General features: G+C 46.9%; 1 protein-coding gene and 1 long non-coding RNA gene across 34 annotated transcripts in view; one reads left to right on the forward strand and one right to left on the reverse strand.

Moving 5' to 3' along the window:
- Positions 1–26940, reverse strand: part of ANK3 (ankyrin 3) — an 818082-nt gene that overhangs the window by 396348 nt on the left and 394794 nt on the right. For 11 of the 29 annotated variants that reach the window (XM_089683176.1, XM_089683177.1, XM_089683168.1 and 8 more), the window contains exon 1: positions 24091–24687. The exons of 2 other annotated variants lie outside the window; for them this stretch is intronic. In XM_089683176.1, coding sequence (XP_089539302.1) covers positions 24091–24204 — 114 coding nt within the window. In that variant the 5' untranslated portion in view covers positions 24205–24687. Of the gene's footprint in view, positions 1–24090; positions 24689–26940 lie in introns of those variants that run through there. 16 more of the 29 variants (XM_089683191.1, XM_089683188.1, XM_089683185.1 and 13 more) reach the window with 9 other exon arrangements.
- LOC149457739 (uncharacterized) overlaps positions 1–26940 on the forward strand; it is a 245107-nt gene that overhangs the window by 91843 nt on the left and 126324 nt on the right. The window contains exon 5 of one of the 5 annotated variants that reach the window (XR_016313572.1): positions 22034–22299. The exons of the other annotated variants lie outside the window; for them this stretch is intronic. This is a non-coding gene — a long non-coding RNA (uncharacterized LOC149457739). Of the gene's footprint in view, positions 1–22033; positions 22300–26940 lie in introns of those variants that run through there. 5 annotated transcript variants of the gene reach the window in all.

Consider the following 26940-nt stretch of genomic DNA (forward strand, 5'->3'; position numbering starts at 1 on the left):
TGTACATTAAAAAATCTTTAAGGTATCAAGCTAATAATGGGAATACATGACATTGAGGGTACAACAACCAAAAATCCCATTCCCTATGGAAATTAGCCCTAAGGTCTAAAGTATGAGCTATCATTCTTACATAGACACAGTTTTTATCTCCCTTTCATGATGATGTCTGTCAGGTTTGGAACTATGTTTCCCTTCCATCTCTTTGTTATATAAAGTCTGACTTTAAAATGTATATTCACGGAGAAAGGTTCAAAGACTGAGAGAATCCTAACTATGTCAATGTTTAGGAGTGCAAACTCTACAGAGGGAGTTACAAAATTACCAGTGGAACTTAAGAATGACTGAAATACTGCATTTCAATATCTTTTGAAGGGTTTACACTGCCAAATATTGTGATGTAGGAGAGGGGCGGGCTGACCATTTGGAAACTCAGGCACTGCCTGAGGGCCTGGAGTCAGTAGGGGGCCCCATGAGATGCCTCTGGTACCTTTTTCATAGGCTTTTTTGAGTTTGGGCAAGGACACAGGGGCCCCATGATCCCCTATTGCCTGGGGACCCCATGAGTTGTCAGTCCGCCCCTGATGTAGGATGCCCGCTTAAAACCACCCCTCCAACATAGATTGTTACCTGAATGCGATAATTTTGCTAAAATGCAAGGGGTATAATATCAGCGTAATATTTCTCCTAGTAATTTAGAACATATTATATTGCTACTAATAGCTTGCATCCATTGGGTCTATGTAGAAATGTTGTTAAATTCATCCTCCCACAAAAGTGGTGACAATTAAAAGAAAATCTCTTTAAACTGTAAAGAGACAGTAAAATAAACAGTGTGCCTATAGTGTTGTACATAGTGAGACAATCTGAGATATGTGAAGTATTCCTTACTGATCAGCACAGAGTGTGAGACTAAATATTAAAATGGGACTAGTGTTTTTTTTTTCACCTGTATGTCGTCTAATCAAGTAATACCTTTTTCCAACTATGGGGAAAGGTTAAGCTTTGAAATAAGAAATTCAAATATTGTAATAGGCACTGGAAGGGATATTATGTCTTCCACCTCATGTTAGCTTGTGTATGTTGTTCCCATGTATATACTGTACCTTCACCTGTGTTGTAGTGTAAGGAATCAAGGGATGATGTCTAAGTATAGCAGAAGAAATAAGGTATAAAGGTATGCTGCGTCTGGTACTGCCTTTGTTTCTAACAGACACCAGCGTTTGTCGTTGGGGCCATTAAACCTGTATCTCACTTGATCCAAAGCTGCCATTATGTAATAAGTATTTCATATCTGGGTAACCCTTCCTTCCACACAAATAACTGGTCAGTCAAATCTTTTAAGAACATATAGGTTGATTGCCTTGCCATACATAAACGCAAATTGGTCTATAAAGTTTCCGAAAGATAGCTAGTGGAGTAACAGCTTGTTTTAAAGCTTATTTACTGTTTTTTAAGAATGTATAAATACTTGAATGTCCATATCCAGACCATGGGTTCACTTTACGTTTTCATCAGCTGCGTTTTTTTGTTTACTATAAGATCAATGAGCTCTCATGCATTGTTACATCAATGAGAGGTATATAATTATTAGAGATGAGCGAAGAAATGAAAAATTCGATTCGACTGATTCGGCGAATTCGTGGACAATATTCGATTCGAGTCGAATAAATTCGCTGTGAATTTAACTTAAAAAAGGGTGTTTCTAGGCTTCAGAGAGACTTAATATTAGTGCAGAACACTGTACCTTTAATTTAAATGCCCTTGGAGTCTGCTGGGGAAGAGAAATAATACTGTCTGTCAGTATGACATGCAGATGAGTGCCGTCGATCTTAGAATCACTGCACACTTCACTCCTTTGGCCAGTCACGGGGCCAAAACCAGTGTTTGGAGCCACAGTGTGGCGGTGGAGGCAGCAGCAATGGGAGGCCATACAGCAACCTATGACAAAATGGAAACCAGCAGGAGCGTGAGGAGACCTGAAAGTGGCACATGGCAGAGTGGGAGCAATGGGAGGCGGTACAGGGACCCAGGTCACACTATGGGCCCAGCAGCAGCGTGACCAGGCGGTACGGGGGCCCATGGCCGATATGGGGCTTGGTGGCACCTATGGAAGGCCTGTAATCTGCCAGCAACCTATGACAAAATGGACAACCGCAGGAGTGTGAGGAGATTTCAAAGTGGCACATGGCAGAGTGGAAGCAATGGAAGGCCGTACAGGGACCCAGGTCACACTGTGGGACCAGCATCAGCGTGAACAGGCGGTACGGGGGCCCATGGCCGATTTGACCTCATTCATCCCATAGTCCTGCCGACTCACGAATAGCGTGGCCTCCTCAAAGGGCCTGAGCAAGCGCAGGTGTCACACATGAGCTGCCAATGGCTGACATCTAAGTTACACAGGGAGTACCTTTATCCGCTTTTAACATCAGGAAATCTGTGATGGCCTTTAGCTGTTCGTAAAGGCGGTCTAACATATGTAGGGTTGAATTCCACCTTGTTGCAACGTCACAGCATGAGGAGTCGGTACGGGGGCCCATGGCAGATTACATGTCTGGCAGCAGCTATGTGAGGCCCGTAATCTGCCTGCACCCTATGTCAAAAAATTTAACACACCAGCAGTGTGAAGAGACCTGAAAGTGGCACATGGCAGCAGAGTGTGGCGATGGAGACAGCAGCAATGGGAGGCCGTACAGGGACCCATGAGAGACTCTGGACTTGGCAGCAGCATGAGGAGGCGGTATATAGGGGCCCATGGCAGATTAGGGGCCTGGCAGCAGCTATGTGAGGCCCGTAATCTGCCTGCACCCTATGTCAAAAAATTTAACACACCAGCAGTGTGAAGAGACCTGAAAGTGGCACATGGCAGCAGAGTGTGGCGATGGAGACAGCAGCAATGGGAGGCCATACAGGGACCCATGACAGACTCTGGACTTGGCAGCAGCATGAGGAGGCGGTATATAGGGGCCCATGGCAGATTAGGGGCCTGGCAGCAGCTATGTGAGGCCCGTAATCTGCCTGCACCCTATGTCAAAAAATGTAACACACCAGCAGTGTGTGAGGAGACCTGAAAGTGGCACATGGCAGAGTGGGAGCAATGGGAGGCGGTACAGGGACCCAGGTCACACTATGGGCCCAGCAGCAGCGTGACCAGGCGGTACGGGGGCCCATGGCCGATATGGGGCTTGGTGGCACCTATGGAAGGCCTGTAATCTGCCAGCAACCTATGACAAAATGGACAACCGCAGGAGTGTGAGGAGATTTCAAAGTGGCACATGGCAGAGTGGAAGCAATGGAAGGCCGTACAGGGACCCAGGTCACACTGTGGGACCAGCATCAGCGTGAACAGGCGGTACGGGGGCCCATGGCCGATTTGACCTCATTCATCCCATAGTCCTGCCGACTCACGAATAGCGTGGCCTCCTCAAAGGGCCTGAGCAAGCGCAGGTGTCACACATGAGCTGCCAATGGCTGACATCTAAGTTACACAGGGAGTACCTTTATCCGCTTTTAACATCAGGAAATCTGTGATGGCCTTTAGCTGTTCGTAAAGGCGGTCTAACATATGTAGGGTTGAATTCCACCTTGTTGCAACGTCACAGCATGAGGAGTCGGTACGGGGGCCCATGGCAGATTACATGTCTGGCAGCAGCTATGTGAGGCCCGTAATCTGCCTGCACCCTATGTCAAAAAATTTAACACACCAGCAGTGTGAAGAGACCTGAAAGTGGCACATGGCAGCAGAGTGTGGCGATGGAGACAGCAGCAATGGGAGGCCGTACAGGGACCCATGAGAGACTCTGGACTTGGCAGCAGCATGAGGAGGCGGTATATAGGGGCCCATGGCAGATTAGGGGCCTGGCAGCAGCTATGTGAGGCCCGTAATCTGCCTGCACCCTATGTCAAAAAATTTAACACACCAGCAGTGTGAAGAGACCTGAAAGTGGCACATGGCAGCAGAGTGTGGCGATGGAGACAGCAGCAATGGGAGGCCATACAGGGACCCATGACAGACTCTGGACTTGGCAGCAGCATGAGGAGGCGGTATATAGGGGCCCATGGCAGATTAGGGGCCTGGCAGCAGCTATGTGAGGCCCGTAATCTGCCTGCACCCTATGTCAAAAAATGTAACACACCAGCAGTGTGTGAGGAGACCTGAAAGTGGCACATGGCAGAGTGTGGCGATGGAGACAGCAGCAATGGGAGGCCGTACAGGGACCCATGAGAGACTCTGGACCTGGCAGCAGCATGAGGAAGCGGTATATAGGGGCCTATGGCAGATTAGGGGCCTGGCAGCAGCTATAGGAGGCCCATAATCTGCCAGCACCCTATGTCAAAAAATTCTACACACCAGCAGTGTGTGAGGAGACCTGAAAGTGGCACATGGCAGAGTGTGGCGATGGAGACAGCAGCAATGGGAGGCCGTACAGGGACCCATGAGAGACTCTGGACCTGGCAGCAGCATGAGGAGGCGGTATATAGGGGCCTATGGCAGATTAGGGGCCTGGCAGCAGCTATAGGAGGCCCATAATCTGCCAGCACCCTATGTCAAAAAATTCTACACACCAGCAGTGTGAGGAGACCTGAAAGTGGCACATGGCAGCAGAGTGTGGCGATGGAGACAGCAGCAATGGGAGGCCGTACAGGGACCCATGACAGACTCTAGACTTGGCAGCAGCATGAGGAGGCGGTATATAGGGGCCCATGGCAGATTAGGGGCCTGGCAGGAGCTATGTGAGGCCCGTAATCTGCCTGCACCCTATGTCAAAAAATTTAACACACCAGCAGTGTGAAGAGACCTGAAAGTGGCACATGGCAGCAGAGTGTGGCGATGGAGACAGCAGCAATGGGAGGCCATACAGGGACCCATGACAGACTCTGGACTTGGCAGCAGCATGAGGAGGCGGTATATAGGGGCCCATGGCAGATTAGGGGCCTGGCAGCAGCTATGTGAGGCCCGTAATCTGCCTGCACCCTATGTCAAAAAATTTAACACACCAGCAGTGTGAAGAGACCTGAAAGTGGCACATGGCAGCAGAGTGTGGCGATGGAGACAGCAGCAATGGGAGGCCGTACAGGGACCCATGAGAGACTCTGGACTTGGCAGCAGCATGAGGAGGCGGTATATAGGGGCCCATGGCAGATTAGGGGCCTGGCAGCAGCTATGTGAGGCCCGTAATCTGCCTGCACCCTATGTCAAAAAATTTAACACACCAGCAGTGTGAAGAGACCTGAAAGTGGCACATGGCAGCAGAGTGTGGCGATGGAGACAGCAGCAATGGGAGGCCATACAGGGACCCATGACAGACTCTGGACTTGGCAGCAGCATGAGGAGGCGGTATATAGGGGCCCATGGCAGATTAGGGGCCTGGCAGCAGCTATGTGAGGCCCGTAATCTGCCTGCACCCTATGTCAAAAAATTTAACACACCAGCAGTGTGAAGAGACCTGAAAGTGGCACATGGCAGCAGAGTGTGGCGATGGAGACAGCAGCAATGGGAGGCCGTACAGGGACCCATGAGAGACTCTGGACTTGGCAGCAGCATGAGGAGGCGGTATATAGGGGCCCATGGCAGATTAGGGGCCTGGCAGCAGCTATGTGAGGCCCGTAATCTGCCTGCACCCTATGTCAAAAAATGTAACACACCAGCAGTGTGTGAGGAGACCTGAAAGTGGCACATGGCAGAGTGTGGCGATGGAGACAGCAGCAATGGGAGGCCGTACAGGGACCCATGAGAGACTCTGGACCTGGCAGCAGCATGAGGAGGCGGTATATAGGGGCCTATGGCAGATTAGGGGCCTGGCAGCAGCTATAGGAGGCCCATAATCTGCCAGCACCCTATGTCAAAAAATTCTACACACCAGCAGTGTGAGGAGACCTGAAAGTGGCACATGGCAGCAGAGTGTGGCGATGGAGACAGCAGCAATGGGAGGCCGTACAGGGACCCATGACAGACTCTAGACTTGGCAGCAGCATGAGGAGGCGGTATATAGGGGCCCATGGCAGATTAGGGGCCTGGCAGCAGCTATGTGAGGCCCGTAATCTGCCTGCACCCTATGTCAAAAAATTTAACACACCAGCAGTGTGAAGAGACCTGAAAGTGGCACATGGCAGCAGAGTGTGGCGATGGAGACAGCAGCAATGGGAGGCCGTACAGGGACCCATGAGAGACTCTGGACTTGGCAGCAGCATGAGGAGGCGGTATATAGGGGCCCATGGCAGATTAGGGGCCTGGCAGCAGCTATGTGAGGCCCGTAATCTGCCTGCACCCTATGTCAAAAAATGTAACACACCAGCAGTGTGTGAGGAGACCTGAAAGTGGCACATGGCAGAGTGTGGCGATGGAGACAGCAGCAATGGGAGGCCGTACAGGGACCCATGAGAGACTCTGGACCTGGCAGCAGCATGAGGAGGCGGTATATAGGGGCCTATGGCAGATTAGGGGCCTGGCAGCAGCTATAGGAGGCCCATAATCTGCCAGCACCCTATGTCAAAAAATTCTACACACCAGCAGTGTGAGGAGACCTGAAAGTGGCACATGGCAGCAGAGTGTGGCGATGGAGACAGCAGCAATGGGAGGCCGTACAGGGACCCATGACAGACTCTAGACTTGGCAGCAGCATGAGGAGGCGGTATATAGGGGCCCATGGCAGATTAGGGGCCTGGCAGCAGCTATGTGAGGCCCGTAATCTGCCTGCACCCTATGTCAAAAAATTTAACACACCAGCAGTGTGAAGAGACCTGAAAGTGGCACATGGCAGCAGAGTGTGGCGATGGAGACAGCAGCAATGGGAGGCCATACAGGGACCCATGACAGACTCTGGACTTGGCAGCAGCATGAGGAGGCGGTATATAGGGGCCCATGGCAGATTAGGGGCCTGGCAGCAGCTATGTGAGGCCCGTAATCTGCCTGCACCCTATGTCAAAAAATTTAACACACCAGCAGTGTGAAGAGACCTGAAAGTGGCACATGGCAGCAGAGTGTGGCGATGGAGACAGCAGCAATGGGAGGCCGTACAGGGACCCATGAGAGACTCTGGACTTGGCAGCAGCATGAGGAGGCGGTATATAGGGGCCCATGGCAGATTAGGGGCCTGGCAGCAGCTATGTGAGGCCCGTAATCTGCCTGCACCCTATGTCAAAAAATTTAACACACCAGCAGTGTGAAGAGACCTGAAAGTGGCACATGGCAGCAGAGTGTGGCGATGGAGACAGCAGCAATGGGAGGCCATACAGGGACCCATGACAGACTCTGGACTTGGCAGCAGCATGAGGAGGCGGTATATAGGGGCCCATGGCAGATTAGGGGCCTGGCAGCAGCTATGTGAGGCCCGTAATCTGCCTGCACCCTATGTCAAAAAATTTAACACACCAGCAGTGTGAAGAGACCTGAAAGTGGCACATGGCAGCAGAGTGTGGCGATGGAGACAGCAGCAATGGGAGGCCGTACAGGGACCCATGAGAGACTCTGGACTTGGCAGCAGCATGAGGAGGCGGTATATAGGGGCCCATGGCAGATTAGGGGCCTGGCAGCAGCTATGTGAGGCCCGTAATCTGCCTGCACCCTATGTCAAAAAATTTAACACACCAGCAGTGTGAAGAGACCTGAAAGTGGCACATGGCAGCAGAGTGTGGCGATGGAGACAGCAGCAATGGGAGGCCATACAGGGACCCATGACAGACTCTGGACTTGGCAGCAGCATGAGGAGGCGGTATATAGGGGCCCATGGCAGATTAGGGGCCTGGCAGCAGCTATGTGAGGCCCGTAATCTGCCTGCACCCTATGTCAAAAAATTTAACACACCAGCAGTGTGAAGAGACCTGAAAGTGGCACATGGCAGCAGAGTGTGGCGATGGAGACAGCAGCAATGGGAGGCCGTACAGGGACCCATGAGAGACTCTGGACTTGGCAGCAGCATGAGGAGGCGGTATATAGGGGCCCATGGCAGATTAGGGGCCTGGCAGCAGCTATGTGAGGCCCGTAATCTGCCTGCACCCTATGTCAAAAAATGTAACACACCAGCAGTGTGTGAGGAGACCTGAAAGTGGCACATGGCAGAGTGTGGCGATGGAGACAGCAGCAATGGGAGGCCATACAGGGACCCATGACAGACTCTGGACTTGGCAGCAGCATGAGGAGGCGGTATATAGGGGCCCATGGCAGATTAGGGGCCTGGCAGCAGCTATGTGAGGCCCGTAATCTGCCTGCACCCTATGTCAAAAAATTTAACACACCAGCAGTGTGAAGAGACCTGAAAGTGGCACATGGCAGCAGAGTGTGGCGATGGAGACAGCAGCAATGGGAGGCCGTACAGGGACCCATGAGAGACTCTGGACTTGGCAGCAGCATGAGGAGGCGGTATATAGGGGCCCATGGCAGATTAGGGGCCTGGCAGCAGCTATGTGAGGCCCGTAATCTGCCTGCACCCTATGTCAAAAAATGTAACACACCAGCAGTGTGTGAGGAGACCTGAAAGTGGCACATGGCAGAGTGTGGCGATGGAGACAGCAGCAATGGGAGGCCGTACAGGGACCCATGAGAGACTCTGGACCTGGCAGCAGCATGAGGAGGCGGTATATAGGGGCCTATGGCAGATTAGGGGCCTGGCAGCAGCTATAGGAGGCCCATAATCTGCCAGCACCCTATGTCAAAAAATTCTACACACCAGCAGTGTGAGGAGACCTGAAAGTGGCACATGGCAGCAGAGTGTGGCGATGGAGACAGCAGCAATGGGAGGCCGTACAGGGACCCATGACAGACTCTAGACTTGGCAGCAGCATGAGGAGGCGGTATATAGGGGCCCATGGCAGATTAGGGGCCTGGCAGCAGCTATGTGAGGCCCGTAATCTGCCTGCACCCTATGTCAAAAAATTTAACACACCAGCAGTGTGAAGAGACCTGAAAGTGGCACATGGCAGCAGAGTGTGGCGATGGAGACAGCAGCAATGGGAGGCCATACAGGGACCCATGACAGACTCTGGACTTGGCAGCAGCATGAGGAGGCGGTATATAGGGGCCCATGGCAGATTAGGGGCCTGGCAGCAGCTATGTGAGGCCCGTAATCTGCCTGCACCCTATGTCAAAAAATTTAACACACCAGCAGTGTGAAGAGACCTGAAAGTGGCACATGGCAGCAGAGTGTGGCGATGGAGACAGCAGCAATGGGAGGCCGTACAGGGACCCATGAGAGACTCTGGACTTGGCAGCAGCATGAGGAGGCGGTATATAGGGGCCCATGGCAGATTAGGGGCCTGGCAGCAGCTATGTGAGGCCCGTAATCTGCCTGCACCCTATGTCAAAAAATTTAACACACCAGCAGTGTGAAGAGACCTGAAAGTGGCACATGGCAGCAGAGTGTGGCGATGGAGACAGCAGCAATGGGAGGCCATACAGGGACCCATGACAGACTCTGGACTTGGCAGCAGCATGAGGAGGCGGTATATAGGGGCCCATGGCAGATTAGGGGCCTGGCAGCAGCTATGTGAGGCCCGTAATCTGCCTGCACCCTATGTCAAAAAATTTAACACACCAGCAGTGTGAAGAGACCTGAAAGTGGCACATGGCAGCAGAGTGTGGCGATGGAGACAGCAGCAATGGGAGGCCGTACAGGGACCCATGAGAGACTCTGGACTTGGCAGCAGCATGAGGAGGCGGTATATAGGGGCCCATGGCAGATTAGGGGCCTGGCAGCAGCTATGTGAGGCCCGTAATCTGCCTGCACCCTATGTCAAAAAATGTAACACACCAGCAGTGTGTGAGGAGACCTGAAAGTGGCACATGGCAGAGTGTGGCGATGGAGACAGCAGCAATGGGAGGCCATACAGGGACCCATGACAGACTCTGGACTTGGCAGCAGCATGAGGAGGCGGTATATAGGGGCCCATGGCAGATTAGGGGCCTGGCAGCAGCTATGTGAGGCCCGTAATCTGCCTGCACCCTATGTCAAAAAATTTAACACACCAGCAGTGTGAAGAGACCTGAAAGTGGCACATGGCAGCAGAGTGTGGCGATGGAGACAGCAGCAATGGGAGGCCGTACAGGGACCCATGAGAGACTCTGGACTTGGCAGCAGCATGAGGAGGCGGTATATAGGGGCCCATGGCAGATTAGGGGCCTGGCAGCAGCTATGTGAGGCCCGTAATCTGCCTGCACCCTATGTCAAAAAATGTAACACACCAGCAGTGTGTGAGGAGACCTGAAAGTGGCACATGTTTGAGGCATGATTCATGGCGGATTTAGTCAGTTGTGTCAGGAACTGGTGGTTTGAAATCCAGACTAATCCACGCCTGATTCATTTTCACAAACGTGAGTCTCTCCACACTTTGGGTGGACAGTCGTGTCCTCCGCGGAGTTACAATACCTCCTGCCGCACTAAACACGCGCTCCGATGCCACGCTACTGGCCGGGCATGACAGCCTTTCAAGGGCAAATTCAGCTAGTTGGGGCCAAAGGTCAAGTTTCGTTGCCCAGTAGTCAAGGGGATTGTCTACCTCGGTTGGCAGGGTGCTGTCCAAGTAGGCCCAAGCCTGTTGTTTGAGCTCCTGCTCCAGGTCCACCTGATGCTGCTGCTGCTGCTGCGGCTGGTTAGTAGTTTCCTCACTGCGCTGGTGAAGAAAGCTACTCATCATCGACTGCAGACTGAGGCAGCCGCTGCTGGTGGAGCTGCCACTGCTCCTACCACCCCACCCCTCCCCTGCTGCCATGCCAGCGGAACGCGAGCGCACAGGGCCCACAGTGTCTGAGGATGGACGTTGGCGCACAAAGGCAGAGACCAACTGACTACATAGGTGGTTTTTATAGTACGTAATTTTGGCCTCCCTCTCAGCAGGTGTGAAAAAGGCCACCATTTTGGACCGGTAGCGAGGGTCCAACAAGGTGGACAGCCAAAAGTCATCCCTCTGTCTGATGGTTATTATTCGGCTGTCGCTACGCAAGCAACCGAGCATGCTATGGGCCATTTGTGCCAAGGAATGCGAGGGACTCCCTGCCTCCATCTCCACAGCATACTGCCACGGTGCGTCTGGGTCCTCTGTCTCCTCCTCCTCCTCCTCTACCAGATGCTCCTGCTCCTCCACTCCTGTCCGCTGAGTGGAAAAACCACCCATTTCACTCAATAATTCCTGAGCACAAATGTCCTCCTCTACCTCCTCCTCTTCTTCCTGTCCTGCCCCCACAGGGGTCATGTGGCGTTGAGATCTGTGCGCCACGTCTACCGCACCCTGACCAGCCATTGTTAACAGCATTTGTTCCAGGACGTGCAACAGAGGAATGACGTCGTTCATCCCATAGTCCTGCCGACTCACGAATAGCGTGGCCTCCTCAAAGGGCCTGAGCAAGCGGCAGGTGTCACGCATGAGCTGCCAATGGCTGACATCTAAGTTACACAGGGGAGTACCTTTATCCGCTTGTAACATCAGGAAATCGGTGATGGCCTTTCGCTGCTCGTAAAGGCGGTCTAACATGTGTAGGGTTGAATTCCACCTTGTTGCAACGTCGCAGATCAGGCGATGCTGTGGAATTCCGTTCTGCCGCTGCAGCTCAATGAGGGTGTTCTTTGCGGTGTAGGAATGGCTGAAATGCATGCACAGTTTACGTGACATTTTAAGGATGTCTTGCAGTGGGATGGTGGATTTTAGGAACCGCTTGACAACCAGATTGAACACGTGAGCCATGCATGGCGCATGGCACAACCTTCCTTGACGCAGAGCAGACACCATGTTCTTTCCGTTGTCAGTCAACATGGTTCCGATTTTTAGTTTGCGCGGAGACAGCCATCTGTCGATTTCTCTGTTCATTACACTCAGCAGTTCCTCCCCTGTGTGACTACGTTCGCCAAGGCATACCAGGTGCAGCACAGCGTGACACCGTTGCGCCCTGCACATGTGATATGCCGGTCGGGTAATGGGACTTGGCACGGGGGTGGCGGCTGAGGACACGGCGGAAAAAGAGGTGGTAGAGGCGGACATGCTTGCTGGACCAAGGACGTGCAAACGTGGAGGCAAAAGCGTCGTGACCTGTCCAAGTTGCTGGTGCGGCTGTGCCGGCACCACGTTCACCCAGTGGGCCGTAAATGACATGTACTGTCCCTGACCGTAGTTACAGCTCCACACGTCGGCGCTGCCGTGCACTTTGGCAGAGACCGACATGCTCAAAGACTGGCCCACCATCTCTTCTACATGTGAATGCAGGGCTGGCACTGCCTTTTGGGCAAAGAAATGACGGCTTGGCACTCTCCACCGCGGCGCGGCACAAGCCATCATTTCTCGGAAAGGTGCTGAGTCCACCAGTTGGAAAGGGAGGGACTGCAGCACCAGCAACTTGGACAGGAGGACGTTCAGCTTTTGCACCGTCGGGTGCGTGCTCGCAAACTGTTGTCTCTTGGATACGGATTCCAAGAAAGACTGTTGACGGAATCCGAGAAGAGGAGTAGCAGGAGAAGGAGCATCTGAACGAGCGGAAGATGCCAACGAGCGACAACTCCCCTCAGCAGAGGTGTTGGAGCCTTGACTGGCTGATAGAGGGCGATTGACGACGTCGGGTGATGGAGCAAGTAACGGAGCGGGTGATGGAGCGGGGGCTGGGGCAGGCAGAACCGCCGTATGTTTATCACGGTTTTCCCAGGCCACCGAATGGTGACGCTGCATATGCTGACGCAACGCTGTAGTCCCAACATGGGCCCCCTGGCCACGCTTGCATTTCTGGCCACATAGTCGACATACGGCTACGTTTACTTCCTCGGGCGGCTTGAGGAAAAATTGCCACACCACCGAGTAGGAAACTTTGCCCCCGCTACTCTTCACTGGCTGACTGCTACTTCCTCCGTGCGCACCGGCACCACTACTGGCCGTGGTGGTAGGCTGCAGTGGAGCTGGTGCTCTACTCCGTGGACGTTTGGCTCCACTGACACTGATGCGACCCTGCTGCTGTCTCCTGGGCAACCCACCGACTGTTTTGCTCGCTGCCAAGCTGCCACCCTCTTCTCCTGATGATGCGGAAGAAATTGCCTGATGACGACGAGGCTGCCAAGTGCGATCAACCTCCTCATCATCAAGTAGGGTCTCCGCCTCACTACTAGCCCCCTCGGCTGCGTCTGGGTCAGGAGACAGACCTGTCTCTAGACCGGCTACCGAGCCACTCTCCTCGCCAGTACTTGTTCGCTTGGCTGCTGAAAAGGCCGATGTCTCCCCCCGTTCCTGACCGCCCTCTGTTAGCTCTTCCTCACTGTACAGTGGGGCTGAGCCCACAGCATGCGATACTTCGCTTGGTGAGGGAACAGCAAAGGACAGGGGCAGGTAGAGGACACGTGATTTCAGTGGGCTTGCTCCCGGGCCATGCCAACTAACGGTTGTGTCTGACGTACCCACCGACCGTTGGCTGTAGGTGTCAGAGGTGACCTGGGAAGAGGAAGACGACCGAGCCAACCAATCAATGACGGCAGGGTTGTCGGTGGAGACACGACCGCTGGATGACACCGGGAGCACTGGCCTCTGGCTGCGAATACTGCTGCCTCGACCCCTTCCTCTGCTGCCACGTCTGCTCGCTCCTAAAACATTGCCTCCTCTGCCACTCCTCTGCATGTTGTCTGACATACTATTTAATTCAACGATTAGGTGTCCCTGAGTAACAATTCTCTGGCACTCAGTAACAATTCTGTCTGTCCCTGAGTATGAATTCTGTGGCCCTGAGTAACAATTCTGTGTCTGTGCGAGTAACAATTCTGTGTCTGTGCGAGTAACAATTCTGTGTCTGTGCAAGTAACAATTTTGTGTCTGTGCGAGTAACAATTCTCTGGCACTCAGTAACAATTCTGTCTGTCCCTGAGTAACAATTCTCTGGCACTCAGTAACAATTCTGTCTGTCCCTGAGTAACAATTCTCTGGCACTCAGTAACAATTCTGTCTGTCCCTGAGTATGAATTCTGTGGCCCTGAGTAACAATTCTGTGTCTGTGCGAGTAACAATTCTGTGTCTGTGCAAGTAACAATTTTGTGTCTGTGCGAGTAACAATTCTCTGGCACTCAGTAACAATTCTGTCTGTCCCTGAGTAACAATTCTCTGGCACTCAGTAACAATTCTGTCTGTCCCTGAGTATGAATTCTGTGGCCCTGAGTAACAATTCTGTGTCTGTGCGAGTAACAATTCTGTGTCTGTGCAAGTAACAATTTTGTGTCTGTGCGAGTAACAATTCTCTGGCACTCAGTAACAATTCTGTCTGTCCCTGAGTAACAATTCTCTGGCACTCAGTAACAATTCTGTCTGTCCCTGAGTAACAATTCTCTGGCACTCAGTAACAATTCTGTCTGTCCCTGAGTAACAATTCTCTGGCACTCAGTAACAATTCTGTGTCTGTGCGAGCAACAATTCTGTGTCTGTGCAAGTAACAATTTTGTGTCTGTGCGAGTAACAATTCTCTGGCACTCAGTAACAATTCTGTCTGTCCCTGAGTAACAATTCTCTGGCACTCAGTAACAATTCTGTCTGTCCCTGAGTAACAATTCTCTGGCACTCAGTAACAATTCTGTCTGTCCCTGAGTATGAATTCTGTGGCCCTGAGTAACAATTCTGTGTCTGTGCGAGTAACAATTCTGTGTCTGTGCAAGTAACAATTTTGTGTCTGTGCGAGTAACAATTCTCTGGCACTCAGTAACAATTCTGTCTGTCCCTGAGTAACAATTCTCTGGCACTCAGTAACAATTCTGTCTGTCCCTGAGTAACAATTCTCTGGCACTCAGTAACAATTCTGTCTGTCCCTGAGTAACAATTCTCTGGCACTCAGTAACAATTCTGTCTGTCCCTGAGTAACAATTCTCTGGCACTCAGTAACAATTCTGTCTGTCCCTGAGTATGAATTCTGTGGCCCTGAGTAACAATTCTGTGTCTGTGCGAGTAACAATTCTGTGTCTGTGCAAGTAACAATTTTGTGTCTGTGCGAGTAACAATTCTCTGGCACTCAGTAACAATTCTGTCTGTCCCTGAGTAACAATTCTCTGGCACTCAGTAACAATTCTGTCTGTCCCTGAGTAACAATTCTCTGGCACTCAGTAACAATTCTGTCTGTCCCTGAGTATGAATTCTGTGGCCCTGAGTAACAATTCTGTGTCTGTGCGAGTAACAATTCTGTGTCTGTGCAAGTAACAATTTTGTGTCTGTGCGAGTAACAATTCTCTGGCACTCAGTAACAATTCTGTCTGTCCCTGAGTAACAATTCTCTGGCACTCAGTAACAATTCTGTCTGTCCCTAAGTAACAATTCTCTGGCACTCAGTAACAATTCTGTCTGTCCCTGAGTATGAATTCTGTGGCCCTGAGTAACAATTCTGTGTCTGTGCGAGTAACAATTCTGTGTCTGTGCAAGTAACAATTTTGTGTCTGTGCGAGTAACAATTCTCTGGCACTCAGTAACAATTCTGTCTGTCCCTGAGTAACAATTCTCTGGCACTCAGTAACAATTCTGTCTGTCCCTGAGTAACAATTCTCTGGCACTCAGTAACAATTCTGTCTATCCCTGAGTATGAATTCTGTGGCCCTGAGTAACAATTCTGTGTCTGTGCGAGTAACAATTCTGTGTCTGTGCAAGTAACAATTTTGTGTCTGTGCGAGTAACAATTCTCTGGCACTCAGTAACAATTCTGTCTGTCCCTGAGTAACAATTCTCTGGCACTCAGTAACAATTCTGTCTGTCCCTGAGTAACAATTCTCTGGCACTCAGTAACAATTCTGTCTGTCCCTGAGTATGAATTCTGTGGCCCTGAGTAACAATTCTGTGTCTGTGCGAGTAACAATTCTGTGTCTGTGCAAGTAACAATTTTGTGTCTGTGCGAGTAACAATTCTCTGGCACTCAGTAACAATTCTGTCTGTCCCTGAGTAACAATTCTCTGGCACTCAGTAACAATTCTGTCTGTCCCTGAGTAACAATTCTCTGGCACTCAGTAACAATTCTGTCTATCCCTGAGTATGAATTCTGTGGCCCTGAGTAACAATTCTGTGTCTGTGCGAGTAACAATTCTGTGTCTGTGCAAGTAACAATTTTGTGTCTGTGCGAGTAACAATTCTCTGGCACTCAGTAACAATTCTGTCTGTCCCTGAGTAACAATTCTCTGGCACTCAGTAACAATTCTGTCTGTCCCTGAGTAACAATTCTCTGGCACTCAGTAACAATTCTGTCTGTCCCTGAGTAACAATTCTCTGGCACTCAGTAACAATTCTGTCTGTCCCTGAGTAACAATTCTCTGGCACTCAGTAACAATTCTGTCTGTCCCTGAGTAACAATTCTGTCTGTCCCTGAGAATGAATTCTGTGGCCCTAAGAATTCTCTGGCACTCAGTAACAATTCTGTCTGTCCCTGAGTAACAATTCTCTGGCACTCAGTAACAATTCTGTCTGTCCCTGAGTAAAAATTCTGTGGCCCTAATAACGTTTCTGTGGCCCTAAGTAACAATTCTCTGGCACTGAGTAACAATTCTGTCTGTCCCTGAGTATGAATTCTGTGGCCCTAACTAGCGTTTCTTTGTCCCTAAATAACGATTCTGTGGCCCTCATTAACAAGTCTGTGTCCCTGAGTAATGGTTCTCTGTCCCTAAGTAACTTCTCTCTGTCCCCAATTCTCGTTTCTGTGGCCCTAACTCTGTCCCTGTCCCTAGTACAGAGCGGTCTGCCTCTGTTCAATGACTGCAGGCAAATGAAGATTTCCAAAATGGCCGCTATATATACCTCGACCATTACACAGTGCTGGCTGGCTGGCTGCTGATTGGCTGATGCGATCACATGTCGTTGAGGAATGCATTATGGGGCAGCGCGCCTTGTCTGCGCGCCTTCCCCGACATCCCCGCTCCGTCGCCGCACATGTCAGCCGCCATTTTCGGAAAAATTTCGATTCGCGCGTCCGAATTAGGCTGTTTTTCGGATTCGGCACGAATCGAAATTTTTCCGATATTCGACTCGAATTCCACTTCGGATGCTTCGATTCGCTCATCTCTAATAATTATCTATAGCTCTGTTAAAAGCAGATATTTTGCCCTGTGTGATTTCCTATGTAAGATGTACTATTGATATCAGAAATAGTAAAGCTGCTGTACAAAATATAACATACAAAATATGCATGCTCATTCCATCAGGAAACTAATGTATGTTTATTAATTCACAGACTAGGACAGTGTTAATAAACCAGATGTAGCAGAATGACCTTACTGACCAGCAGAGGTGTGCATGCCATAGGAATGGTTGGCTAAACTGGCAGGTCAACAGTACACATATTTGTATTACAGCAATGTATCTAGACAATTGCCAGGGGTTCTGCTTTAATGTTTACGTAAAATAATAACATTGGTCAGTGTATTCATATTGTGGGAACTCGCATCAAAATGGTACAGCTTTTTTAAAGCACACAGCAACTCGCTTTCTTTTTAAGGGCCGTTTTAGCCCACTTTTATTTAAAGAAAAAGCTCCATAAAGCTTCCCACATAGGGGTATCCACCATCAAACAAATATTCAGCCTCCTGGCTTGTACATACAATTTTCCTCTGACCTTCCACTTCAGGCTTATGTCCGTCTCTTGCAGACTCTTTCCAAAATATTCTTGCATTATTTAAAGCCCTGCACACACCTGTACCATTAGTGTGCTGGGGGTTCAGAAAAAATGGACCCAGGATTGGAGATTTCATCCCTCCCAGATCACTTAGAAATCTCCAGATCCCAAAACAGACTTTACTAATAAATGAGGAAACTAAAAAGCCAGTTTCCTCTGCATCAAATAAACCCTCTGGAGCCCCTCAACCTGTCTGGTTGAGAATCCCGGGTTATAAACTGGATTTCGACCGTGGCTGGATACCGCACTGCCACAATATAGAGTATATGGACTGATCACACAACAGAAAAAATTGTACAAATTTCTGACCAGAGCATATAAACAATCCCCTTTTTCCTCATGTTTGGGTACCTCGCTGCACAAGAGTCAAAGGAGGTTTAAAAGAGATGACAATGGCTACAAATGTTAGGGCAAGCATAGAACACAGTCCTGGACAAAACAGAACTCAAATAATTAAATGCAATACCCACACAAACAAAGGAAGTAACTAGCAGCCCACTGAGAATGGATCATTAGATTTCCTTTGAACAGTGTTTCCTACAGTAGTCCCTAAGTGTATAGAAATACGTCTAACTACAGTGCCTGGTTATGACGGATATTGCAGAACACCTTTTCCAGCTTTAATGATGTACATATGCTTTTTCAAAGCAACTTACTTATACAAAATCTTTACCATCTAATAAAAACTCTAGCTTGTGTATAGAATGCCAGGGATGGTTCCTGGAAGGCAGGTGCAGTGCATCCAGAAAGTACTCACAGAGCTTAACTTTTGCCACATTTTATGTTACAGCCTTATTCCAAAATGGATTAAATTCATTTTTTTCCTCAAGAAACAATACCCCATAATGACAACGTGAGAGAAGTTCATTTTGAAATCTTTGCAATTTATTAAAGATAAAAACAAAAAAAAAAAACACATGTATGTAAGTATTCACAGCTTTTGCTCAATACTTTGTTGAAGCACCTTTAGCACCAATTACAGCCTCAAGTCATTTTGAGTATGATGCTACAAGCTTGGTACACCTATTTTTGAGCAATTTCTCCCATTCTTCTTTGCATTACCTCTTAAGCTCCATCAGGTTGGATGGGGAGCATAGCCATTTTCAGATCTCTCCAGAGATGTTCAATCGCATTCAAGTCTGGGCTCTGGCTGGGCCACTCCAGGACATTCACAGAGTTGGTCTGTAGCCACTCCTTTGTTATGTGGCCTGTGTGCTTAGATTCCTTGTCCTGTTAAAAGATGAACCATCGCCCCAGTCTAAGGTCCAGAGCTCTCTGGAACAGGTTTTCATTAAGGATGTCTCTGTACATTGCTGCATTCATCTTTCCTTCGATCCTGACTAGTCTCCCAGTTCCTGCCGTTGAAAAACATCCCCACAGCATGATGCTGCCACCAACATGTTTCACTGTAGGGATGGTATTGGCCAGGTGGTGAGCGGTGCCTGGTTTCCTCCAGACATGACGCTTGGCATTCAGGCCAAAGAGTTCAATCTTTGTTTCATCAGACCAGAGAGTTTGTTTCTTATGGTCTGAGAGTCCCTCAGGTGCCTTTTGGCAAACTCCAGACAGGCTGCCATTTGCCTTTTACTGAGGCGTGGCTTCCGTCTGGCCACTCTACCATGCAGGCCTGATTGGTGGAGTGCTGCAGAGATGGTTGTTTTTCGGAAGGTTCTCCTCTCTCCACAGAGAAACACTGAGCTCTTTCAAAGTGACCATTGGGTGCTTGGTTACCTCCCTGGCAAAGGCCCTTCTCCCTTGATTGCTCATTTTGACTGGGCGTCCCGCTCTAGGAAGATTCCTGGTGGTTCCAAACTTCTTATATTTATGGATGATGGAGACCACTGTGCTCATTGGGATCTTCAATGCTGCAGAAAATTTTCTGTACCCATCCCCAGATCTGTGAGTTGATACAATCCTGTCTCGGAGGTCTATGGACATATCCTTGGACTTCATGGCTTGGTTTGTGCTCTGACATGCACTGTTAACTGTGGGACCTTCTATAGACAGGTTTATACCTTTCCTAATCATATCCAATCAACTGAATTTCAATCAAGTTGCGGAAACATCTCAAGGATGATCAGTGGGAACAGGAAGCACCAGAGCTCAATTTTGAGTGTCATGGCAAAGGCTGTGAATACTTATGTGCAAGTGGTTTTTTTTTCATTTTTATTTTTAATAAATTGCAAAGATTTCAAAACTAATTTCTTTCACGTTGTCATTATGGAGTATTGTTTGTAGAATCTTGAGGAAAAGATTAATTTAATCCATTTTGGAATAAGGCTGTAACATAACAAAAGTTAAGCGCTGTGAATACTTCCTGGATGCACTGTATATTTCCCCACTGAATGAAGAGTAATCACAGCTCAAGGCTGGTCTCCACCTGTATCACCTCCACTGCACACTAGCAGGTGCTGGCCCTGTTTGTAGCAGACATCATGGTAGGGAAGAAAGATCCGGTCGGCCACACATCCAATAAAATCTTCTTTATTTGGACATATGGAAATAAATACTCCACAGTATACAAAAGAGGGAACATAGCACTCAATCTAACGTGTTTCACGCCACTATCAGCGCTTAATAAAAGCTGATGATTCTTTCCCCATTGTTTGGGTTGTGGTCTTTTTAAGGGGGGGATGAGATGTTTTTGAGCATTCAGGGGTTCTCACCCACGTGAGGGGTTCTAGGGTAGTCTGGTTGGAGAGGAGAGGGCTGATTAGTAAGTCCTTATTTTGGACACATAATTCAGAGGCTCGGAGAGACTTTGGGTAGGAAAGAGCTTCCAACCCTGATTACTGAGACTTTGGTCCTGAAAGGCTGATCCGTCTGCAGGGGAGGCTTTAAAAGGAGAAGGAAGGAGTCAGAACCTGTGGGTAAGGTGGAATGGAGTAGTTTACAGCTGTGAGAAAGTGTGGACTGTCTTGCAACTGAGACTGTTTGCGTAGTTCCTGTACTCTGAAGCTGATGGGAACCTTATCCCAGGTGTGGGACTGGTATACTGGCTGTAAACCATAATATTGTTTTCAATATACCAGAACTATGGGTTTTTTTGTTTTTGCTTTGCTGAAGAAATCAGTTTTATTTTCCTGATTTTGAAAGAACAGTAAAGACTGTTTTAATTTACAAACGGCTGGTTGGTGATTCCGGGTTACTCATATTACACTTGTTACAACAGAAGATACAGAAGTAACAACTGGACATATCAGCAATACACGTGTAGTACACATAACACTTGTTGGGAACCTATGCTAAAGAATGTACACCCTGGAGGGCCCTGAGGTAGTCAGATAGCCAGTATACATGTGTACTAACAACTGGTCGTTCAGAGTGAAATCAGGAAAGCATTACTTAAAATATGCTTCCCCCTCTGGATGACCAACATTGCATTACCCTGGGCAGACGGAAAACAACTCCAAAGATGTATTGTTACATACCTTGGCAAACCTATACACCGACTGGCAGCATTTCAAGAGTCGTCAGGGAAGAAAATTTCAAATGCACATCCACAAGCTAGAGCATAATGACAACATTATATAATATGGATAGTGCTGTATTTAAAGGGAAACAACACCTGTGGAAAACCTACAAAAGACTACATATTTTCTGGTATTGTACATGAACATACATCTAGAACTTCTATCTGTTAGGACACCATAAGGGGACAAATCAAGAGCTTAGCCATTCAACATTCCTATGTTCCAGTCTGCTTTGCCAACTACTATAACATTACCACCACCCCATGTCACTCGGATAGTAAAGTTTGAAAGTGAATTCTTGATATATAGGAAGTACACAGAACACTGTCATCTTCTTATTAGATACTAGAGGATGCAAAGAGTCCTTACATTATGGAGAAAGAGGTGCACTCTTCTCTAATGTAAACGTTTAATGGCAATGTAAAATTTGTTAGAAAGCCCTATAGCTATAAAAGTACAATTCAAACAACATATTAACATCACATGAATTGCATCTTATGACCATAGCAGGCCCGGTAGCCTAAAAGCAATGAAAATAACACCAGATATTGAAAAAGCATGGTCATGCAATCTAATGTAAGTCAATGGAAAGACTGGATGACAATAGAAGACTAATTACCCTTAGTATATGGAACAGGAAAAGTAGACACCTTACTAAATGTACTGCTGGGACCAGAAAGTGCTGATCTGTGTTCTCTAAAACAAACCACACCCTTCATTTTACTATACCCTAAGTGTGGATGAAATGAGCTCTTACATTATATATTTGCACTCCGGGGTTTAAATACATCCTTTGGCATACACTTTGTTAATGTATCTCAGTTGAAGCACTTAGAATGCAATACCTTACCAATGCATCCTAAATGAAGTTTTCACATCTAACAAGAGAAAGGCTTATATAACAATGCAAAGGACAATGCGCAAAGATGAGAAGCCTATACAAACCAACTGGAATTCATTTTTAATGCCTTCATTTCAGACTGCTTCACACTGACGGATGTTGAAAACCGATTGGATACTGTGCGTTATTGCATACCATCGCTCTTCTGCCCAACATTTCTCAGGTCATTATACAAAATATAAACACGACTTCAGTAATAACCAAACCATCAACTGAAATATTGTTATCTAGAAAATGTATGTTGTTCATTCTGCACATATGTAGACAGTGAAGGCTCAATTTTTTATTGTGCTTTGTTTGTAGGCCTGACATAGGCACACATGATTTAAGCTCTTTTCAAAGGACAAAGGCAATACACAGGACAATGTATACCCTTTCAAGTCTCACTCCCCCTCAAGATTGAGGAGGTGGTCTTATGGTAATAGAAAACATTCCTAGAGAATAGAAACAGCCAGTTTTGATCTCCGCTCTGTCTCCAAAAGCCTGTGCTTCCATCATTTTTCACTATGTCCAAGTACGTAAAATGTGCATATAAAAGAATGTCACTAAAACAGCCAAATCAACATTTACTGCAAAGATACCTCTAGCATGGATAATACGTTTATAATAGCAAACATTTTACAAATGCACATTGTCTGCCTGCTACATAACGTTGCTAAACACCAATTCAGTGATCTACACTACCATATAAAAATAAAATAAAAAAATTAAAAACACTACTCATCAATTTGGCAGACATTCAATCACATTACTAGGAGCTGTCCAAAATTTGATTGCTGAAGCTCATTGTTACTCTGCATCCAAGACCAACACGTGTACAGTATGCGTTTCGTAAGCATTCCAGGGTAATAAGACACAATCACAGATCAATCAAGCAATATATGTGCAGTTTAAGTCAATTCTATTGTAAGAACCAATGTACTCTCTCAGCTGCTGTGTTATTCCCACTGTGAATTTTTGATATGGTCAACATCCGGATTATACACATGGAACGCTGTGAATACACAATGATCCGCCACAATCACCCACCAGTGATACCTGATCATGTCAATTACAGCAATACAGCTGTTTGGCCTTTAACATACTGTTATAACAAAGCATGCCGGTTAACTTCAAAAGTGTATGCACTGTATGCAATATCCACTGTCAACACCTACTGCCACTTCTTCATTATGTCATTGATAACAATAGGTAATTGTTTCTTATGAGGGATATAAGGGACTAACAGTGTAAACAAAAGACTGACAAGCAGTTTGGTGCTTTATGTGATATGCCAAGGAGGATTCTTCTTTACTGCAGCAAATCTACATGTCACTGAACGAGCTCATGCATCAATGCCCACAGGAAATTAGGATTATCTGTCCTTTAGGGAATATCACAAAGGATCATAAAAAACAGAAGGCCAAAAAAAAAGAAAAAAAAAACCTATAGCGGCAAGCTCCTTTGCTTAGTCTTCGGCCCTTTGGTCAATATTTATTAATTGCGACTGATGAGAGTGAAAACTCTTCTGGGCCTTATCTACGAAACTGGAGGGCAGAGGCTCAGTGGACACTGGATATACCTAATTCTCCATAGGAACATGCATTTTAATTGCCCTTTGTCCCTGGCTGTGCATGCGTTATAAGCAAAGAAAAAGGCAGGAAGAAAATGTTGAATGTAAAAAGCACTGAATTGAATGAATAATGGAACATTTGTGGCAGAAAAATATTGGATATCACAAATATTAAAATAAGAGGTATTTAGGTCACACGACCTGAAATGAAAACTAAAGACCAAACAGGATATATATATATATATATATATATATATATATATATATTCACACACTATATGGAGCATACATGTAAATATATATATCTATATCATAGTAAACATTTTTTTTTCCCTGAAAAGCATGTTGGGTAATTTTCACAAATAAACATGGAAGCTGAAGCAGTTAGCCAAAGAAGTGGGAACAAAATTGTATATCCCATGAAGAAGACTGACGTATACAGAGGACAAACACCCCCTGCACCATTACTGCAGCAGTCAGTACCAGAGAAATGTGGTCCAGGGTTTCAGATCAGCCTAAGCCTGTTTGTGCACCTGTAAAACAAACATACAGCATTCCACTTGTCATAGGCAGAAAGGGATACCTTTTTCTTTCGATCCCTAGAGCGCTTCCTGTGCCTTCTTTTCTCCTTAGCTTCCTCCTCTGCATTAATTTCCAGATCCCGGTTCTTCTTTAACTGGGATGCTGCATGAGCCATTGTGAGAGAGAATATCCCATGAAAAGCACCCTTGAAGAAGGTAGTATACCCTAGTGCACCTTCTATCCAGATTCACAGTGAGGACTCCAATAAATGGAGTGATACAGCAGGGAAGCCAGTACGCAGGCTCAGGATGAGGAGGAGAACCATGTACAGATCCAGTGCTTACATCTCTTCCATCACCTTCCAGTACCTGAAGCCTTCCCTGTCATTGTTATGTATCAGTACAATGAGAGAGAGAGAGAGAGAGAGAGGGAGGAAAAAAAAGACAGCTGAAGCAGTGTGTGCTGCTTGACGGCACTATCCCCTTGCCACCAGCTGGAAGTGTCTAAGTGATCCCAGTAAAGGGGGATTGCTCCTAATGATGCTTCTATGCAGAAAAACAGTCATGTGGAGCTGCACATGCAAACACACAGCTTTGCAATCTGCCTGCCAGCCCAGGCGCTGGGGGCAGCTGAAACAAGCACGGTGTCATCAGCATAAGACCAGAACGTGTCCTTTGCAGAAGTCTCTGAACCCAAGATACAGTGCAGGCTCCCACTTTGAAAATAGCTGCTGTTGCTGCTGATGAGGAAGGCAAAATAAATAAATAAAACAGAAGGGGAAAAAAAATCATTTTGCCACACAGCCCCCAAGCTGCATTATGCAGAGCACAATGTGAGAGGAGGTTTTTATTAACACAGTATGTGCATAGCACGCTGCCTCACTTTGGAATGAAAACACATTCATAAATGGTGGTGGAATTAAGCTCTTTTTTCATAAATGCAAGCATGCACTGCAAAAAAAAAAAATATATATATATATATATATATATATGTATATATATATATATATATATATATATAATAGGAGCATTCATGTTCAATAAAATAATTAAAAATAATACATGACATAACATACATTATATGACATGACATACAAGAAATAAAAATAATACATTTTTTTAAAATTGTATTTGATATTCCAGTGATCGTGTATTGAAACTAAAAATGGTTTTGTAGTAGTGTGAAATCAGTCCTAAAGCATAGCGTGCTGTAAAAAAACACAGAAAAAAAAACAAATTAAAAAAAACTTTTCTTTTTTTTTTCTTCAAGCACTCTTTGATGCCTATGATTTAATGAGTTGCACTGAGATCTTCTTCCATCACCTCAATATCTATTTACCTATGGTATCTGCAGCTTTTGAATATTCATCATGTGAGCTAAAATAGCAGTAGCAGCAGCTATTAATGGAAGGTACACAGAAGTTAAAATACAAAAAAAAAAAAAACGCAATAAATTTCAATAATTATATAAACATATTTAAAGACAAATCTAGTTATATTAACAATATAGTAGTAGTAATAATGGCACGTTGCTTTTAAACTACTGCTCCAGTTTTCACAGAATAGGCCTGATCTTTTTTTTTTGTTATTTTTCGTATTTACGAGAAACACAATCAACAGAGCTCAAACCATTCCACTTTTCATCAAGATTGGGCATACCATCATGTCATCCCTGAGCCTAGTTAATCTCTGCTTGGTTGATCCAGATGTCGGCGTATACGTAACACTAGACCAATAAAACCTCCTAATATGCATGTAGCAGTAACTGGTTTATCTAAATGCTTCTAATCCAGATGAAAAATTGATTTTACCAACTGGTAAGCACCAACTAGGTCAGGCAATATGCGAAAACAAGTTAAATAACAAGAAGGAAAAAGCTAAACAAAATGCTACAAAAAGTAAATATAAATGTTTATAAAGGCTTTGAAAAATATTATGGTTTGTTTTGTAAAATGGTAATAAAATTTTGTATTCCTAAATAATTTATACGCCACACACGAAAAAAAATTTTTTAGTATGCAGTATGTGTACAAACTAACATGTTGCTAGAAATGTATGAGGTCCAATACATTGGGGTAGATCTACTAAACTGGTGCACTCAGAATCTGGTGCAGCTGTTCATGGTAGCCAATCAGATCTAACTTCAGCTTATTTGGTTAAGCTCTGAAAATAAAACCTGGAAGCAGATTGGTTTCTATGCAGAGCTGCACCAGATTTTGCACTAGCTTTAGTAGCTAACCTCCATAGTTCAGCTATGATTTACATGAGCACATGCAAGGACTGCCACTCACCTTCTACAGTAAACACACATTTATTATTATTATACAGGATTTATATTGCGCCAACAGTTTGCTCAGCGCTGTACATTATAATGGGAGACAGTACATGAGACAGTACAGTAACAATACGATTCAATACACAAGGGGTTCGAGGGCCCTGCTCCTTGGAGCTTACAATCTAGGAGGGAGGGGATAGTGGTACAGGAGGAAATAGCTGTGGGGGATGGAGTGGTAGGAAGAGTGGAGGAGTTCAGTAATTATCTGAGGGCGGGGTAGGCTTCCCTGAAGAGATAGGTTTTCAGAGTGTGCCTAAATGTGGGCAGAGTAGGTGATAGTCTGATGGATTGGGTAGGGAGTTCCAGAGGATGGGGGAAGCCCTGGAGAAGTCCTGGAGATGAGCATGGGAGGAGAAGACCAGGGAACTAGAGAGTAGGAGGTCTTGTGAGGAGCCGAGAGTGCGTTTTGGGTGGTATTTGGATACCAGATTGGTGATGTAGTTTGGGGCAGTACTATGAACAGCTTTATACGTCAATGTTAGTATTTTGAATTTTATCCCTTGGGCAATTGGAAGCCAGTGGAGGGATTGGCAGAGAGGGGTGGCAGGTACGGAGCGGTTAGTAAGGTGGATGAGTC

This window comes from Staurois parvus, unplaced genomic scaffold, assembly GCF_062004578.1.
Source record: "Staurois parvus isolate SC_StPar_1 unplaced genomic scaffold, SC_StPar_1.0 ptg000303l, whole genome shotgun sequence".
Taxonomy (NCBI): domain Eukaryota; kingdom Metazoa; phylum Chordata; class Amphibia; order Anura; family Ranidae; genus Staurois; species Staurois parvus.